At 49.1% G+C, this 13,222-nt stretch overlaps 1 protein-coding gene across 11 annotated transcripts in view; it reads right to left on the bottom strand.

Moving 5' to 3' along the window:
* The window catches only part of lili (LMBR1-like protein lilipod), a 190,316-nt gene that overhangs the window by 147,726 nt on the left and 29,368 nt on the right, over positions 1–13,222 (bottom strand). For 9 of the 11 annotated variants that reach the window (XM_089547565.1, XM_089547561.1, XM_089547566.1 and 6 more), the window contains 2 exons: positions 8,603–8,706; positions 1,418–1,544 (listed from right to left, as the gene is read on the bottom strand). In XM_089547565.1, coding sequence (XP_089403691.1) covers positions 1,418–1,544; positions 8,603–8,706 — 231 coding nt within the window. The remainder of the gene's footprint in view (positions 1–1,417; positions 1,545–8,602; positions 8,707–13,222) is intronic. The other 2 variants (XM_089547569.1, XM_089547570.1) reach the window with 1 other exon arrangement.

Below are 13,222 nucleotides of genomic sequence, written 5' to 3'. Positions count from 1 at the left end.
AGCAAGTGTGTGAAGAATCTCTTATTCCCGATGACCTGCTAGAGCAGTCTCTCTCATAACATGCTTCAAATGTACACGTACTGCCGCCACCAGCTGTTTTCGCTAGCAAACTGAGGTGCGCCAGGACCCTGAGGCTTGGCATCCCTTTCTCAAGGGTGCTTCTCACGGCAACTGTTAAGTCTGGACACAAGTTTGAATCGAGTGGCAGGAAAAGAAATGAAATCCCTCTTGCTGTTAGACAAACAAAAAGACAGCTTGAAAGAACCACTGAGCGTAGTTTCACTCCTCCTTATAAAGGAGGGGCCGAAATCACGAAGGAATGGATTTTTTGTAAGCAGTACTCTCAAAATCAGCGGCCCGCCTTATGCATATCTAACCAGCTTAGCCATTCCCTGGGTCAGCATTTTCCCTGTAATTCCACTTTATAATGTGCAAATGAGCTCACCTCTGTTTTTTCCCTTGTTTTTTTGACTGGTTGCTAGTTTACAAGGAGGATATCTAGAGCAGATAAAGGAATAATTTTTATAGCAGCATGTTGCTGCAATAAAAGTAAACAATGTTGGGAACCGATTTCTTGATCTGTGCTTGCAAACTTTTTCAGCATTCTAATTGAAACTGCTCGTCAACTAGTCCTTGCTACACTAAGCTTCAAGTTGTAAAATAGCTAATATTGGCTTAATCAATAAAGTACTTCCTATATTGCACTGTTTGTCCTGTATATTATCTAGCCACATGTTAATATTTTTCTGATGAACGTCTTTGAAATTAGCATAAAAAACAGATTAAAGACAGTGCATTTTCATCCCATTTAGTCCAAAAACAAAGAAAAATGTTCCAGGAACCATGTGCCCTCTTAAAGAGAAACTGCATAGGTTCCAGAAATCAACGAGCTTGAGAGGGTCAAATGTGCAAAACTTGCAGGTAAAGCATGCGAAAACTTTTTGGGCTAGCACTAGAAATAGTGAAGTAACTGCCCAATTAAACTCCAAATGCCTTTGAAGCTTCTCCGCAGTGCACCAACGCCAAGTGGGGGCGCATGATGACGTCATCAAAGGTATTGGTACACTTCCAACGCACAAACGCCTGCTTTGAAGGAAAAAACCAACGCCACCGAAGGCAAAGCCTGCCGAGAGTTGTTTCGCAGCGTCTAACGAGTCAGGGCAGGGTGTGGTTGACGAAAGCGGTAATTTGAAATCATACCTTCAGTGGCGTCACGCTGAATTTCCCTGTACTCCTCTGGTGCATTGAGGAGAAGCACAAAATTCAATAGGCGATTATGTCACCAACTTAAATGCTAGTGCAAAAACACTTGGCATGCTTTACCCACAGCCTATATAGATTTGAATGCTTGAATATCGCGAAATTCGCAAAAAAGTGCTGCAGGTGCCCCCTTAAACATGCCACCACCTGTACGTACCGAACAGGGAGTGGATGCTGGCACGGCCGTAGTCCAGGATGGCAGACAGCAGGAAGGTCATGCCAAACAGCAGTGCCGCCACCAGCATCAGCACCAGGAAGGTCTCGTAGAGGCGCGAGATCAGCCCCTGCGAGACCGATCACCGGGAATCGAATACCCAGCCACCCACCCGAGTGTTGCTTGCCCTGTACTGAAATTGCCACCTTGTGAGACCTCACAGCTAAAATATCCGTAACTTGCATTTATTCCCTGATCCACCATGCTCTCTTTAAGGCTCTCCCCTGTCATTTTCCTTCCAACAGCTTGCTGTGCTGACCACAACTTAATCTGATGCATTTTTGCAAGCCTCCAAGTTCGAGCCTTGCAGGTGAGTACTGGTAAGTTGCTACTCATTATCTGAGGGTAAGTGATAAAGCTCATTAATTCAACTGCAGTTAATTCCAAAACCCAAACAATTCAAATTGCTGGCTCAGTCCTGGCTAACCTGCATGTCGTCGCACACTAATTTGGACGCGCTGGGCCTCCCATGGCTCCATTTGAACGGGCTTTCGAAGATGCCGTGTCCAGGTATGACCGACACGGTGAGAGATTGTCGAAATAGCACAATCCAAACTGTTCTGGGCTGTAGAGTTGCAAGCGGCCCGCGCACCTTTGTCAATGCCGAGCAATGTGACGACGAATATACGGGCCCGTTTTTGGGAACAGTCCAACCGCTTTGTTGCGGCTTCACTTTCCTGAGCTTCGCGCCAGCCCACAGGCAATGGCATCTCAACTAGCCAACATCAGACAGCCAACTCACATTTCAGACGCTCATTGACTCTGGCGTTCCCCCTCCCTTTATTGCTTCGGTGCTGCTGAGTTGTTTCCTTCCGCTTCCGTCCCCATGGTTCCATGCTTCCAACGAGTCAACGCTGCACGCTTGCCACATGCTCTTTGCCTGTGCAGTGAAGCGTCCTCACAGGCAGTGGTGCCGCTTGTGAAGGAATGCACTAGCGTTGGAGCTCCATCCCGTCGCAACGTGAAGGATGTCAAGTAGGCTCTTCCGATTTTGAAGCAGTTCTGCTTCGACCATCAATGGTATACTTGCAATAAAGCACTGACGGAAACGTGAAAAAACAGTCATTGCTGCACCATTCTTACCTCAAAAGCAGGCATCCATTGCCCAGTCTTTCATCAAATAAATTTACCATGATGCAAGTAGTACTCCACAGTTTTAGGGGGTCGTTTGATAATTCAACCATTTTTTTGGTCCACTGAAGTTCAGAGTTATGGGCTTTCACTATATCTGCCCAAATGCATTCCACCGCACTTCTATTATACTTGCTATTTGACTATGGTGCAATGAGAAACACTCTAGGTGCTTAACTTCCTCGGTTACAGCATCAAGCGTGATGTACCGGGCTTGTGGGCGATGTTCAAGGACAAGCTTCTCTCTCTGGTCGTAGTCTACGAACCTTTCAAAGCTAACAGCTGAACAGCACACTGAGACTTCCTGAATGTCAAGGCAGTGCTGGTTGACATATCTCAAATGTCACAAAACAAAGACTCTCAAGACTCAACTAACAACTGCTAAATGCATTTATCTTTAACCTAGTTAATCAGAAAGAAGTTCGGAGCGCATAAACTGCATGCTCAGCCTCTAACCAAACCAACTGAAATGGCGCCCTCTTTTCAATTACATGTGCGTACAAAACCGTGCATGCAACACAAGACAACGCTCTTTACGCTCACATGATGCCTTGCAGGCTTTAACACCACCTTTCCTCTCTCCTTCCAATGCCACCACTCTCTGCAGAAACTCGGCGACTTGCCCACATCCGCAGTTTGGACTCCCAAGAGCTCCCCAATATCTGACACTAGCAAATCCATTGTGTCCCCGGCTATTTAGTGTGGCTGTGGACGCCGCAGCACAAACGTGGTTTGTGCCAGGTGCACGGTGGAATAAGTGTGTAGAAGAGTCTTATATGAGAATACTGGAAGGTAACTATAGCACCCACAAAGCTACCATAGTCCTCCATAAAGTCGGCAATGAAATTCCAATAAGGAAGGGTGCCAGGCAGAGAGACACGATCTCGTCAGTACTGTTCACCACCTGTTTACATGAGGTGTTCTGAGGCCTGAATTCGGAACAGTTGGGGACAAGAGTAATGGAGAATAGCTAAGTAGTTTGCAATTCCTGGTGACACTGCCTTGCTAAGTCACTCGGGACATGAACTGCAAAAGAATGGAAAGCTGGGCTAGTTGTAGGTTGTTCATGATGAAAATTTGTGGGCGCCAACAAACAAAAGACAGAGTCTTCTCTCTCTTTTGTTTGTTCGCGCCCGCAAATTTTCATCATGAACTGCAAAGCATGATCAATGAGTTAGACTGGCAGAGCAGAACGGTGGGGTTAAAAATTAACATGCAGAAAACCAAAGCAATATTCAACACTCTAGCAAGGGAACAGCAGTTCACAATTGGTAGCGAGGTGCTGGAAGTAGTAAGAGAGTACCATATTTATTCGAATATAGGTCGACCACGAATATAGGCCGACCCATATACATTAGGCTCGCCGAGAAATAAACTTTTTCGAATATAAGTCGACCCATATCTTTTGAAAAACATGCACATACGACGTAGGACAAGCACACACTTCATCTGACTTTAATCTCTGAAAAGCGAGCACTTATACAGAAACCTAGGCATGCGCAGAAAGAAACCTCACGTGCAATCAACAGAACCATTCAAGATATGAAATCTCAGCTTTAAAAAGGTGCACAGATGTTTTGCTGACACAACTTTTGCCTCTTTTTCTGATGTGATACAGCTCCAAAGCCTCCCGTGCTTTACTATCACCGCTCCTGCCCAGAACGCCAAAATATGCTCCTTCCTAAGCTGTCTACCACGATAAGACCAAAGAAATGAACGAAAGAGAAATGCGAGTACACACAGCAATTCCCTGTGTGCACCCGCATGATGATGATGATGAAGACCTGCGTCACGAATATCGGTCGAGGTTATTTGGTCACGAGTTTAGGTCGATAACTAATTATGGGCAACATTTCTGAAAAAAAAAAAAGGTCGACCTATATGCGAGTGAATACGGTATGTCTACGTGGGGCAGCTAGTGACAGCTGAACCGGATCATGAGAGGGAAACAACTAGGAAAATAAGAATGGGGTGGAGTGCATATGGCAGGTTCTCTCAGATCATGAATGGCAGTTTACCAATGTCATTCAAGAGAAAAGTACACAATGGCTTTATCTTACCGGTACTCACCTATGGGGCAGAAACATGGAGACTAACAAAGAGGGTTCAGCTTAAGTTAAGGACAACGCAGCAAGCTATGGAAAAGAAAATGATAGGTGTAATGTTGAGAGACTGGAAGCGGGCAGAGTGGGTGAGAGAACAAATGCAGCTTAATGACATCCTGGTCGAAATCAAGAGGAAGAAATGGGTTTGGGCAGGGCATGTAAAGCGAAGGCAAGGTAACCGCTGGTCCTTAAGGGTAACGGAGTGGATTCCAAGAGAAGGCAAACGTAGCAGGGGACGGCAGAAAGTTAGGTGGGCGGATGAGATTAGGAAGTTTGTGGGGACATGGCGGCCACAGTTGGCAAAGGACAGGGTTAATTGGAGAGACATGGGAGAGGCCTCTGCCCTGCAATGATGATGATGCTCCTATCTCACTCCACTGGCCCTTCTGTTGCAGTGGAGCCCATCAGTGATTTCAACTACATCCTATTGCGCCTTGCCAGAAGTCACTGGCGTTCATGCAAGGACTGGGCGGTGCCTGTCACTTGGCTCGAAAGATTCCGCCCTCAAGAACCTGCTTAGCTCACTACAGGAGCTAGGCCAAAGTGTAGGGGGGGAACAAGAACGTATAAGAAGCTAGTCTGCATTGCCGTGCTGAGTTTTCTGTCATGGTCGGTAAACATAGTAAATAAATGCTCAGTATGTAACAATATTAGATACAGGAAAAAGGATAACATAAAAACGGCAGTGTCAAAGGGCGACACCAGGTGCCCTTAGTTTATGTGTGTAACTAACAAAGCCATAAAGAGATGGTGCCACTATTGACTGAAGATATATACATGAGTGCAGACTTGAATAAACAAGTCTTGAACACCATGGGTTGACATGTGCGCTGGTTTTTCCCTTGGCTAGCATGACAATCTGGTGATGAGGGTGGTATGCCACCCCAGGCATACCAGCCATACCATGGACCCGTTAGCTACACCTCTTCATCTGGATGGAGCTGCCTGTGCCAAGCCCTTTTGCTGTACTGCTTGGGCCTGGAAGGACAATGCGTATTAAATGCGCTCCCATCACCAATGAAGTTGCCGACTGAGCCACTGGCTTCTGAAGCTGAAACCTGAGAACCGTGGCACAGCCTCCAAGCAAGACACCGTAGCGGTGCATCCCCAAACAAATACAACGACACACGCAACGATCGGCTAAAATGGCACCACTTCCGTGAGCACCGTCAGCTGCATGGTGAGTCCATCACTTTGCTCTCGCGCTTCGAAAACTGCCAGCTTCTTGGAATTTTGCCAAGCAAGCGAACGAAAACATGTGCGAGCAGCTCGTCACTGGCGCTCTATCTCCGCAGTTACAATCACGGGTGTTGGAAGGCGACACACTGACTTTCGACCGTACCGGTTGAAATTATGCTACTTCGCGAGCGAGCTCAGCTTGAGCCTGAAGGCTTTGCTAACCCCATTCAGGACATCATAGTAGAGCAACAGCCATGCCAACCTAACGCTTTAGGAAGAAGCATGCAAGATAGCCGCCGTTTCAGCAACAAAGGCACACACTTCCATATGCTTGTTATGCTTGCCCGCCAACCTCAGACGCAGCCCCCACTGTTGCTCCATACAATGGAAATCCAAAGACCTGCGGTAAATGCACCACAGCCAGCTGCGAGCCATCCGTACACCCCGCTCGTGGTAAAACCTGCTTCGCATGCAGCTGCCGTGGGCCCTTCATACAAGGCTGCCGTAGCTCCCGCAGTGCACAAGGACGACGCTCGGCTCACGTCCACAAAGTAGTTCCCGAACAAGATACACCAGTTGTCATCAGCTTTCTCCCCGCACTGCAGCCAGTGGCCCTTCCAGATAAACCGCGAAGCAGTATAGCTGCTGATAGCGTTCACTCACCTGAGCATGTATCAGCAGACTGTCGGTTTTTGTATCGATAGCTGATCACTTCTCCAAATGGCCAGAAGTTGTTTTCTGCAGTGATAAGTCTTCCCATAAAGTGGCGTTCTTCCTCCTGTCAATACTCCGCACGAGAAGGCTACCCTGTTGTCCTTTCTTCAGGACAGACGAATCCAAGCATAGCTTCTGGGCTGTGTCTTACCCTCCCAGGCAAACGGACAGGTCGAAAGATTTAACAGTGCGCTCAAGTTGTATGTTCAGTTGGCCTCACTGGAGCAGCAGCCAGTGAAGAGCACTGCCACAGAGTACTTGAGAATCTACAGAGCCACTCCTCACAGTATCACTGGATGGCAGTGCTTCTACACAGCCAGCACATAAGGACATCCTTGGATGTCAGTGGCCATCCCTCTGCCAACTTCTGCACAGACCCCACTCAGGAGATGCTCTCACTTTACCAACGCAAAGCATATGCTGACCGACGAAGAGCAGCCCAAATACCGAAGTAGGAAAGTATGCGAAAGTTGTGAAGCCAATTGCTGGTCCAAACGGCACTCCCGATTTTCGACCCCAACTGAAGATACTCGAGCGCATAGGTCCTTCTGCCTGGAAGACGGTCGCACTTAGAGTGCCTCACAGCTGACTGCAGTTCCGAACGAAGCATCGCCACAACATGCGGTACTGAGGGATGACAATGGCTGCTCTCCACACTAGTCACAAGCCTCTAAGCCCACGGACACCTGGCAGAACCTCAGAGCAACCTCTGTCAATACTCTCAAGTCTGTCGCAGCCGCAAGGCTCACTACACGCAAGCCTCGCTTCAGATGGTGGCGACAGTGCTCCCGTGTTCACCACTGAACCTGCTGGGGAGCCACCAGCACTTTTTCAGCCCACAAGGGACCAACTGCATGGTTTCAGGACTATGTGCCCTAACCGGCTGGTTTTGCAAATATTTTGCCTAGATATGCACATACTTAGGGAGGGATAGACGTAGTGTACAAGGGCGACACTAAGTGCCCTTAGCTCATGCGTCTAACCAACAAAGCTATAAGGAAATGGCGCCACTATTGACTGTAGATGCACAGGGCGTCCCAGCTAACTTTAGCCAGGGCACTCTAAGATGACGAGGCCAAATGCATGTTGCTGGCTCATTGTACAGAGCAAGTCACATTATTTTTTGTATTGTGCTTACTCGCATAATTAGTCGAGATTAATCAATGAATTTAGCTAGCAATGAAGAGAGACGAAAAATTCCAACGAGAAAGTTGTAAAACGGCCCACAAAATGTCCGACTGAGCAGCTTGTAACTTTGTAAAAAAAAGTGGACTTGAAAATGAAATGCTACTTTTACCACAGCACCTCATCATCATCCTTTATTTTACCCTTAAAGGCCTCTGTTGAGGCATTACATAAGGGGGGGGGGGGGGTTACAAAGCAAATGCAACTGAGAATAATACGTTACTACAACAAAACATAATGCAATACAATAAAATGAAAAACGATACATCACAATACAACGTTGGTCAATAATGTAGGGCGCAAGGCTGAATTAGGCGGTAACAACAACAACAACAAGAAAAAGAATAAGTGTAACTGAGTGAAGTTTGAGAAGTATCTTTTATTCAGTACAGTGATTAATTAATGCCTGTCGAAATTTAGTAGCGTCGCGCTCGTTATCAATGTAGTCGGGTAGCAGGTTTCAATTTTCTATTGCAGTTGGAAGAAAAGATTCATTAAATGCCAAGGTCGATCCATGTATACGTTGAATGCTGAGGAGGTTAAACAGGCGGCGCGGTGTTCTGATGGGAGGTGTTCTCATTCAAGCTCGTGAAGTCAAAAACTCTATCTCCATTTTGAACTGATTGGCCTCAGGGATCCCAACCGAAGATGCTGCCTAGATGTCGTCACAGTGCGACAGCAGCTACTGGCAGCGACGCCTCAATATCCTTTCCTGGCCTTATCAATGCCAGCCTTGTCGCCACAGTGTCCCCCCCCTAGATGCATGCATGAGTGCAGAAATGGAAGAGGTGCTGTCCGAGCACACACATCTCACCCTCCGAGATCCCGGGAGTCCCTCCGACTCTGTGAACAGGTAGGCAAACGGCAGCAGGATGAAGATGGAGACGTTGGAGAAGAGAAAGATTTCGTTCCACAGCCCTGCAGGGCAGCAAGGGTTCACGTGGTCAAGGCACTCGCTTCGGGCCAGGGCTGTTTCTAAGCACAGTGAAGCAACCCCACACTTTGTGCCCGAGCGGTTATTACATGATGCCATCAAAGAAATCAAACACAAACATGTAGCTAAGGGCAGCCTCAGTAGCAGTTAAAAGCCACAATCTAACGAAACCTCATTTCACGAAGTTTCTGAGGTAACAAACAAATTTTATTACCCGGCGGGTACCCGCAGGGTTCAATGCTCTCATCAACCTGAAGTAAGGAAATGATCTTGACCACCAAACCTGATCTTATGAAGTTTTTCCATGAAAAAAAAAAAAGTGAGCAAAAGAGAGAAGAAAGAAGAAAGTGATTTCCTACTGGCAGCGTGCCAGCAGTAACGTCTATGGCGGATTTGTTTTGAAAGGACTGCACAGAACAACGAACTTGGGGTAGCATCCGTTACAGCAGGCGCTTTCAAGCCCAAGTGATAGGGCACCTCAAGGCAGGTTCCCTTAGTAGCGCGATTACATTTCTGCCATTCTGAATCACAGCCTCAATCAGCCGCATCAAAGTATTTCTCTGGAAATCAATATCTTAAAGCCGAGTCACACTGCGGAAACACAACAACGACATGAACCAAACATGTTCGCAAGCGAGCCGTCAACAAGTCGCCCAACCAACTTGTCCCACAACTTCTTGTCACACTGCACGAACGGCAGGGAAACGAGACAGGTTTCTGGGGTGTTCCCTCGGTATGACAGCTTCCGGGAACCGGAACAACAAACAAACAGCGTTCGTGGACACGGTTGGCGCTGTTCGCCGGCCGGGCGAATTTCCTGGCGACACCGCACGAACAAACCAAGCACTTTGCGGTGATTCACCGCTTTTGTGCCTTTCGTGCTTGGAAACTTCGTTTGCAAAGTGCAAAAAAGAGCTCTTCCTTTCGTTGGAATGCTGTCTGCTGCGGTACGGCGTCTTGCAGGCGGGTGCATACAGACGGGAAGGCTGCCCTGGCCACCGTCGGCTGGCAGGTGCGGCCGCCGTGGAGAAGCACGTTCGATCCCCGTCGCATTCTTGTGAGTAAGCGTACACTTCTGACGAACGCGGTTCTGTAGGGAGCCAAAAGGAATGTCCTGTTCCAGGGACTGCCTCGGCTGCGAGTTCCAGAAGTTTCTTGACGGCTTTGTGCGCGAGAACCACCCGAGCAGGAGCCGGCATACGAGCGTGCCAGTTGCTCGCGTGAACATGCTGCCGTCGTACTCGTGCCGCCAGGAAAGTGACCTGATCGCGATGATTGAAGAGAAGCGTTTTCCATGGAATATAACAGACCCAAAATATCAACGGTGTGATCTGAAGGAATCTGTGTTTCAAGAGATCGCTAGTTGGGACTGTATTTCACAGGTGAGCGCGAGTTACCAGTTACCTGTCCTGCTAATTTTGAACTTGAGATGAAGAAGAAAGCAGTGCTGCATTTTTTTCTTTGAGATAGCAATCAGAATAACTTTACTGGGTTCCCATTTGATTGCAAGAATGATGCGTACAATTATATCTCTTTTTTAGTACTCTCAGAGCGTGGAACAAACTCGATGAATCTGCCGAGATTGTGGCGTGATTTGTAGTGACCGGCCGGGTTGATAATGCATTGTGGAACAGCAGCGCAAAACACAAAATGTGTAGAAGTAGACACAGGGCACAGAAAGTAGACGCATATAGTCCGTGTTTAATTCTTTCGCATGAAGTTTTCGAAAACGCCTTTCTCAGGCGCCCTTCTCAGCCAGTCAATCATCCAGCGCGGTTTCTCTGCGGTGGCGGCTGGTCGTCCGAGTCAGAATCGAGCAAGGCTGCACCTCAGCCGCCGCGCACGATCATAGTTCGTCCGACATTCTGCAAAACCGCCAGTAGCTACAACAGCGCAAGGTGTCTCCAGTTTCCGCGGCTGTGCACACGCACGGAGGAGAGCGCGCGAGCAAAGGCAGAGAAGCGCCGGGGAACGCGATTGAGGTGGTTTTTCCGGTGTGACAGAGAGTTTGTGAACAAGCGGCGCACATGTGGCCAACACAGGCTGGCGGGAGACAGCGACATGTTTACCCTCTGTTCGTGTTGACGTGGTGTGACAGGATCGCCAACCCGACGAAAACACTGTTTTGTCGGACGGGTTGGCGGACTGTTTCCGCAGTGTGACTCGGCCTTTAGTATTGTGTTGGGTTTGACAGCACACAGGCAACCCAGGCCATCATACGCCAAGCTAGCCCAAGGTATACGGAAACTGTTTTCTGAAAAATTTTTTAGAAATATTAAAGGGTCCCTGAAACGGTGTCCGTGTAGGCAAAGAGAAGTCGAAGTATTGATAGACATTGAACGATCCATCATCCTACCGCAAAAATTTTTGATCTACCTTGTGCGGAACCAGAGATAATGGCTATTAAAAATGACCACCAGCCTTTTCCCTCTCAACTCGTACACCGGAGCAAACCATAAAAAAATAAAGATTACAGGCCGGGACCATGCTCCGCCCACAAATACGTCATCGACGAGATCGGTTTGTTTACTTCCGGTTGACGCGCTCTTTCGCTCGATCGCTCGCTCGCTCGCTTTCCCGCTGTCTGCTATGTTCACCTGTGTCTCGCAACCCTCGCTGCGGCTTCTCTCGTACTATAGACCCCGAGCTGAAGGAACGACTTTTGCGGATGAGTGCCGAAATGGGATTTCAGCCTTAAGGCGGGGACACATGTGCGAAAAGTGTGTGCGATTCGCTGCGGCGCGCCGTTGTGAACGACGTCGTAACAACCGATCGCAGCTCGTCGCCTGCGTCCAACCTGCTGGATGTCTACGACAAGCCGTGCGCGGAAAACGCAACGACGGGAAGCGGGAGCCAATACGAGTGCGGAGAGCGGCAGCGTCATGATGCCGTACAGCGCGCTGCTCAGGGCGCTCGGGGCCGAGCCACGCCGGACCGGCCTGCCAGCCTTGATGCCGGCCACCGTCGACTGAAAAACGCGCTAGTATTGTTTGTTCTCGTCCATAGCAAGCCCTTGGATAGATGCATGTCAAAAATGCATAATTTCTGACGATCGTTGGCCAATACTGAGTTGCTGGTAAAAGTGATGACTGCGATACAAGCAAATTTCATCCAACAGCCGATTTGGTGCTGCTGCTACTTGGTGCGGTTCGCCTACCTATAGTGTACTAGAGCCTACCGTCTGCTAGCTCCGTTGCTGAAGGCATCGTGGAAATCGAACATATCTTTTATTATGGGACGAGTTCGCATTAAAGCGATGTGAATAGTAGGCCTTTTATTATAGCGCAGGCAACTTCCGAAGCGCCGTCAGCTGCGGTTTCAATGCGAAACCAGATAGGCCTAGCGACGACTAGGGCAGCCTGGGACCAGCGCGCAGTTCGTCGCGCGGCGTTGCCGCAGGCGGTGTCGTTGCCGAAAGATCCACTTTTGCACAGACATATTTTCGTTGCTCGAATCTAGGAAGCATCCTCGCTGGTATCATGGCTGTTTTGCATTTTCTTGTGCGAACGTGATGTACGCCGAGCATGCCGGCCGGCCGGCCAGCCTGGATCCCGTCTGCCAGCGACATAAAAACGAGCTAAAGTGTGTTCTTGACGTAAATAATAAACCCTGGGATAAGAAATGTGAAAAATGTGTCATTTTTGAGGATCGCTGACCAATACTGAGCTGCTGGTAAAGGTAACGACTGTGATTGAGCAAATTTCTTGCCACAACCGTCTCGCAGCTGCCGCTGGCCCGACGTGGGGTCCGACTCGCCTGGCGCCCGCTCGCTTCGCTGCAGAAGGAGTCGCGGAAAGTGACCATACTATTATTTTATTGAGAGATGATGCTGTTGACTGCAAAGCGATATGTAGAGTAAGCCTTGTATTATAGCTCAGGCGACTTCCGAAGCGCCGGCCGCTGCAGCTTCGATGCCGAAGAGGCAATAGGCTTCGCGACGACCACGGCAGCCAGGCAGCAGCAGAGCTCGTCGCCCTGAGCGCCCGCGAGCGGTGCCGTTGCCGAAAGCTCGCAACATAAGCAGGCGTGCTTTGTCGCTGCTCGAGAAGTATTTCTGATAACAAGGCGATCTAGCCTTGTGATATTTGTACACCATCCCAAGCAGCGCTCAGGCATTGCTGCACGGCGGCGAAGTGCGCGACACCGGTTGTGAGCGGAGCTTGGGTAGGGCGGCGCAGCGATGCTCACCGCCCCGTGTCTCCCTGCTTGTAGTGGGGCGGCAGTTCGCAAGCGACGATCGGTGCAGCGCGTCGGCCAAGCTTTTAAGGACACGCCGTTCAGAAATCGAGCACTGAATCCTGACGACGACGACGGCTCGCTCACTTCCATCTTTCGGCAGACAGTGCCGAAGGGCAACATCTTGCCGAACCCTGGCTTTGCAACCAACGACACAGCACGGCCGGTCCATTTTGATTGCGCATGCGACGGAGGTCGCGACAGAAATCAGTAGTGCGGTGACTCCAAATCGCACCTCGATTCTCGATTCGGTTCGACGGCGGC

The sequence above is a fragment of the Amblyomma mixtum genome, chromosome 6, assembly GCF_055824585.1.
Source record: "Amblyomma mixtum isolate Tamu chromosome 6, ASM5582458v1, whole genome shotgun sequence".
Lineage (NCBI taxonomy): Eukaryota > Metazoa > Arthropoda > Arachnida > Ixodida > Ixodidae > Amblyomma > Amblyomma mixtum.
The sequence above is the reverse complement of the archived record's forward strand: the minus strand, read 5'-3'. Positions and strand labels throughout refer to the sequence as shown.